The sequence below is a fragment of the Anopheles marshallii genome, chromosome X (assembly GCF_943734725.1).
Source record: "Anopheles marshallii chromosome X, idAnoMarsDA_429_01, whole genome shotgun sequence".
Lineage (NCBI taxonomy): Eukaryota > Metazoa > Arthropoda > Insecta > Diptera > Culicidae > Anopheles > Anopheles marshallii.
In genome coordinates, this window is record NC_071325.1 from 9,004,097 (window position 1) to 9,010,381 (window position 6,285).

At 43.8% G+C, this 6,285-nt stretch overlaps 1 protein-coding gene across 1 annotated transcript; it reads left to right on the top strand.

Moving 5' to 3' along the window:
• The first annotated feature begins 214 nt into the window (after positions 1–214).
• On the top strand, positions 215–3,032 carry LOC128708405 (cardio acceleratory peptide 2b). The gene is made up of 3 exons (XM_053803385.1): positions 215–308; positions 2,520–2,669; positions 2,752–3,032. The coding sequence occupies exons 1-3, from the start codon at positions 215–217 to the stop codon at positions 3,030–3,032; spliced, it is 525 nt and encodes a 174-aa protein (XP_053659360.1).
• The last annotated feature ends 3,253 nt before the right edge of the window (positions 3,033–6,285 follow it).

Below are 6,285 nucleotides of genomic sequence, written 5' to 3' on the forward strand. Positions count from 1 at the left end.
ACACAGCACAACTCGCAGCCGTCAGTGACCGACCGACCGCGATACAAGGCGATCGATCCAACGCGTCTCACCAGCCATCATTCAACCCTCGATCATCAGTGGCCATCCCGATTCTGAACTTCAAACTCCAGTGTGTGTGTGTGTTTATTTGTGTGTGTGTAGGTGCGACTGTGTGCAGAGTGCAACGAGATCTTTATCCGCACCGCAACCGACGATGCTGACCAGCTCGCAAGTGAAGCCACCGGTGTACGTAGCATTCGTGCTGGTGCTACTGGTCGCCACCGTACTGCAGCTGTGCCAGGCGGAAGGTGAGTAGCGGATGCTGGCCCGGTACCATCCTTAAGACGCCTCCCACCCCCCTAAAACATCGCAACAGTTAACGACTGTTTGCCCAACGTGCCCGTTTTGCACGCTGCGGCACCAAGCAGGGGCGAACTTCTCGCGGGTATTTTGGGGTTTTTGGTGGCCAAAAATATGGGGCGGTCGATCACGGTGTTCCATCCCGGCAAAAAGTGATAATCGAAGGAAAACAAAAACACGGCGGTGGCTGTGGCAAAACCAATCGAATTATGGTGACCCGCTGTAAAAGCGGGCGCCGTGGGATGGAGTGCGAGCGATAATAGCGAAACGGCACGGGCGCATAATGATTATTTCTAGCAAGTTATTTTACTATCTACGCTGTGTACACACGTTCGATGCGTTTGTAATGAATTGTAAGCACTTTCTGCTTGTAGCTGCGAGCTGCAGCACTAGTGGGAAGATGGGTTGAGCAATGTGAGTTCCCGGTAAAGATCAGCCAAGATAGATAAACGCGTGATCTAGATGAATCATTGTAAAATAGTTAAAAATTCTCTTACTATTTCAGTTTGATACTGGAACACCACATTATCAACCTTTTTAACCAATCTTATTAATTAAAATATGATTTGAAGTATCAATATTAATTTAGTTTTTATAATTGTTAATAATTATTTTTTTTAGATATACGGTCCGGCCGTTTTTCAGATAAATAAAAAAAAAATAATTTTTAAAAATTAACTCATCTCAGCTTAACTTATCTTAACACATTTAATTTAAACATTTTCGCTTTTGATAGAAAAATAATTCATAACGATTGCTAAAAAATCTCACCACGTTTGGTTTGCTAAAATATGGAAAATATTTATTTTCGGCATCATTACCCACTAGGACCCCTGCTTCTTTGACAGCTGAAAGAATTTTCCCTAATAATACGAATTCTCACACAGCGGATATTTGTGTACCGGTGAACTGATCACAAGAACTTTTATTTATTATTCAAATTTTCAGGATTTTTTTGGTTAATATTTATTTTACAATTTTTTGAGTTCATTTGTAGTTCATTTCGTTCGATCTACTAACACATGTGTTTTATTTGTTTTGACAGTTCTTATTGTTGTTTGGAATGTCCTTTGCGAACGCGAGAAACAACACAAGTTGATAAATATCTTTCATCTTCAAAGAAGTATCGAAAACGACTAAGGAGAGACAGTTTTTTAGCGCTTTAAACCATAATTTATTAATGTTATTGTAGTAAAATGTGATTTTCAAGTGTTATTGTTGAAATAATATGGAACAAGAGTAAAACGTATAAAAACTACTGTTTGGACCTGATTCAAGAAGGTCTTGAACTTTGAACTTTTTTTTGAGAAGGATTTGAACTTCAGTTTCATAAGACAATTGTAAAAAAGAAATTATTAATAATGGTTAAACATTGTACTATATAGGTGTAATTGTGTTAATTAATTGTTCATTAATTATTGTTTCGTCGTGATTAATTATTGATTTATTCACTAAACTATAGTGAGCGTCGTTTTTCAGACAAAAGGGAAATGAAATTTAAAAGCTATGTATAAAGAAAGTTTGTTTATTTATTGTATTTACTTGACCGTCGTCCATATTGATAAGCTTAATAAAAGGCTTATTAAGGGGTTTAATAAATTGGTTTAATTTAATGTTTTAAATAATTTTCAAAAATTAATGTTTGCTAAATAACAAAATACGGTTCGGAGTACCTTCCGATGGGACAGGACTTATTAGCACTTCGTGCGTGAAGATGAAATGCCTTTCGGGCAAGCTTACCTACCGGAGCTTATGCATTGCAGCGCTATGACACCAATATTAGCTCCATGGAAAATATATGGCCGGCAAGGAGAACAAGCTGGGAACAAGGGGAACATTGATACATATTGTGGGACACACAAATGAATCAGCGTTCAAAGTCTACCCGCAAGCAGCGAAAAGAACTGACATTTTCCAACATGGCGGGCGTGGAAATTGTGTGGGTGCGTGGCGGGGAAACGGCATCCCCGGGGCCATCGAAACACGCCAAACAACACGCAAATGGGGAAGCGGGCGTCACTGTCGTTATCAATTATCACTTTCCAAAGCAGAGACACAGGGAGTTGCCGATGGCTCGCGGCTTGCGGGCGTGCTTCGGTACCGTATGCCAAGGGACGCCATTTAGTAATGTGTTGTTTGTGTTTCCCACCCAAACGCAGCGCCCGAGTTTGAGACCGGTGGACGCGTTAGCAAGCGTGGCCCAACCGTCGGCTTGTTTGCGTTTCCACGTGTCGGCCGCAGCGATCCGGAGCTGGGACTCGACTGGGAAGCGTCCGCCATGCTGCCGATGGAGACGGGCGATGATTACGGTATGAAAGGCACAAGCTACTTGCAAACGTTTCGTGGTGCTTCTTACACGGTGTGCCCATTCCTTTCACCTTCTCTCTTTAGCAGAAGACTACCCGGTGAAGGAGATGAAGCGTCAAGGGTTGGTGCCGTTTCCACGTGTGGGGCGCTCCGGCAAGTCGGAGCTGGCGATGGCGGCCGCCCGTTACTGGCAGGCGGCGCGTAACCTTCAGCAGCAGCAAAGCATCGTGAAGCGTGCCGGCGGTTCGGGTGCCAACAGTGGCATGTGGTTCGGACCGCGGCTCGGCAAACGGGGACGCTTCGGTGCCGTCCCGGTGCCGAGCGGTAGCAGCGAGCAGCAGCTGGCGAAAGGTGAACAGCTGTAAACGGGATGCATCAACCGGCCGCCTGCTCGATTTGTTTTCTCCCTCCCCTCCCCCTCCTTCATCCCGATACTGTCCCATTCCATACCTCAGTGTTTCGTGATTTGTTTGAAGAATCAATAAGACTACTGACGTACGCTGTTGCTGTTCCTGTTGACGTGCCGAAAATAATGTTCCCGTTTGGAGTGGCTAACTTCTAACGGACGGTTCAGCAAGAAGAGATGAGCTGCCCGGAATGGCGCAAGCATACCCGCATGTTCCTCTGTTCTTCTAGGTGTTATATTATGAGCTGCGTTGTGCTACTTACCGTCGCACGGTTTGACGGTTGCGTCTACCGTCCAACCGGCTGATGTACACATTCGTTCCCTCGGGAGTGGTTCTTTACTCGCCCCGGGCTGGTTCGGAGCACTGTTATAGCAGAACGTCAACCAGGGTATGGTGATCTCGTCGGTAGGCTTCCTTCCCATGCGTACAACAACGTTGAAGGCTGGCAGGCAATTGAAGGGAATACTTACCGCGCTGTTCGATTCCATCAGTTGCCTGACGTGTTTACGCAAACCTACTGCACGCCCAACACATTCGACTTGATATATTGATATTGTTTTGTTTTTTTAAACGTAAAGTTTCCGTTTTCAACCAATAATCACCGCAATAGACGTATTTGTCCCTTAATGGATGTTAATAGTTTCCTTACACCAACAACAAAAAAAAACTCTGTCTTTTGAAAGGAGGTTGGCAATATAAGTAGCGCGAGCAGGTGAAATATAATACAGCAAAAAGAAAATGGTACTAATATTACTAGCTGACAGCAAACTGCACGCGTTGGAGAAAAATGGCAGACAAGAAAATCAATAAAAAACAAATGAAGTGTTGTTCAATTACGAAACAGGCTGGTGTAAATAAAGTTTAAACGTCAATATGTAAACGAGAATGCCCACTCACAAACGAACCCCTGCAGTTAACAAGGTTTTGGTTTTTGGTTTAATTTCAACTGGCAAGTTAATGAATTTTCATCCGAAATCTTACAAATTCTAGCATTTGGAACGGGAAACCGTTGCATGGGCTATACCACGTGGTGGGGTTTAAATTTTAACCGTTTTTCGGTCGCACCGAATGCTACCAGAGGGCGCTGGTGTCGATAGAGGGAGCTTTTCACAAGCTGGAGCAGCAAGTGCGGCTGCTTATCATGCACATATTTAAATGCTTTGAAAAAGCGGAGGAAGCATGAATTAAATGTTTGTGCGTAACAGAAAAGCTGCGAAATTGCATGAGATACAATGACCTAAATACGGACCACATCCAGCTGCTGCTGGTTTCGATCTACCTAGCTGTGCTAGGAGACGATAATATCATCTAAAATTGTTGAAATATGTAGTTTTTGCTAAGATAATTCATGCTCCGATTTAATAACTTCCTTTGCTTACAGCTCCAACAGTGTTCCAATTTCTCCAGAATAAGATGTTTGTGCTGTCCTCGGTACTGAGATGTCCTCAGGAGATGGCCGCAACCTTGAAATGAGGTCACTTTCAGGTACGTGTGATGTGCTCACTGACTAATGCTGAGTCTCTTTATGAGTCGTCCAGAATTACAGAGAAGTGAGCTTGAACCTCTCGCAAAAGCTGCCAGAATGCGGAATATTCTGCGAGTATGCGAGCGTTGTGAAGTCCATCTCGTACCCGGACGTTGCCTGTTGCCACTAAGCCACTAAGTGTGTCACAAAGGTCATCGAGCACGTGTCGAGCACGCGATAATATAACTTCATCTTCAACACCTTCCCCAAGGATTTAATGTCCCCCAATTCCCATTCCTTTCTCTGCTTCTCTGGAGGGCGTCGGTGCGAGCTTGCGAGGCAATAAAAGGTGCTAAAAACGTGGTAAAAACAGCGGTGCATCGGTAGTAAATTCCATACGCAAGAACCAATCACGATGCAGCCAACCGGTACCCACTGCTAGTGCGACTTGGATCGTCAGACAACAGAAATGGGTCAGGCACTGAGGCTCAGCACTTCATCTTTGACATTCAGCCAAGCTTTTAGCACCGATCGTTTAATGGAGATGATGAAGAAATCAATCAGAAATACTATGCGTATTATCTAGAAGATGCTCATCCTGCACCACGAGAGCCATTTAGAATGCTTCCTTGACTGGCGTTGCACGGTGTCTGCATAAAACCTGCATCAGCAAGACGTATTGAAGATCGTAAATATTGAAATGTCTTCATGTTGTTCATGTTGTTTTTATGAAAACGACGCTGTAAACTTCAAAATTTTATGACCATGTTGAGTTATGCGTTCATTTAAATAATTTAATTGATTGAACCACTAATTGATCGCTTAATATATAGCGGATCAGGCCTGAGGCAAACAGGAACGAGTGCGAATTCAGTGATTTATCTCGCAGTCCGTCCAATATCATGAACGAAATTGGAAGTCCAATAAAAACGCTCGTAAAATAAGTGTTTTTTTTTAACTCCTGGCAGTGACCTGCCAAGCTTGTAGAAATGAATGTTCGTGAGAGCTGTGAAGAGGTGTCTCGGGCAGTGCAATCAGCCTGAAGAGCCCACGCACATCCCCTCACTGCGCGCGGAGAAGCGGGAATGGCAGTGCATAGCATGGTGCTGTTTGCCGATCGATCTGTACATGATCGTTTCCATCATGTTAATTATTTTTTAATAATTGAACTCTGAAACGAACGGACGAACGGACGAAACAGCACTACAAAAAAAAAACCATTAAAACTATTTCGCGACCCGTGCAGATCCTCAGTTGTCCAATGCACTGTGGAAAGTTGCTCCCATGTTTTACGATCTTTTACACTTTCCAGTCCGTTGGGCGGATAAAACGGCTCGGAATGCCAATGTTTATGATTCGCTATGCAATAATTTGTTTTATTGCTAGCCCATCGATCGGTACGTCAGAGTATAAAAAGCCCTGCAGGGCTGGGCTCAGTTGACAGTCATCATGTTCTAAAGAGCCATACGGAGCTCTTTAAACGATGATGTCTGTCCCGAAATCTTTCAAACGCTGCGCTGCTGGACAGCCTCAGCCGATGTGTATGTGCGATTTGCATACTGTCGAATGTGCAATGGCACGATATGTATGATCGATAGCACGATATGGCACGGTTGAGATATGATCCGTCACTAAGATATGACGATTTTTTTTACAAACTTCTTCAGAAGCTTCAAGTATCAACTGTCGGAAGTCTGAAGTACCAACTGCCAGTTAATTATCGAGTGTAATAACTCGGCTAACACA

Bases quoted from the DNA above. Each gene is read 5' to 3' on its own strand.
- LOC128708405 (XM_053803385.1), top strand. From the start codon at position 215: ATGCTGACCAGCTCGCAAGTGAAGCCACCGGTGTACGTAGCATTCGTG. The intron at 309-2,519 runs GTGAGTAGCGGA...ACCCAAACGCAG, and splicing joins GCAGCTGTGCCAGGCGGAAG to CGCCCGAGTTTGAGACCGGT. The intron at 2,670-2,751 runs GTATGAAAGGCA...TTCTCTCTTTAG, and splicing joins GGAGACGGGCGATGATTACG to CAGAAGACTACCCGGTGAAG.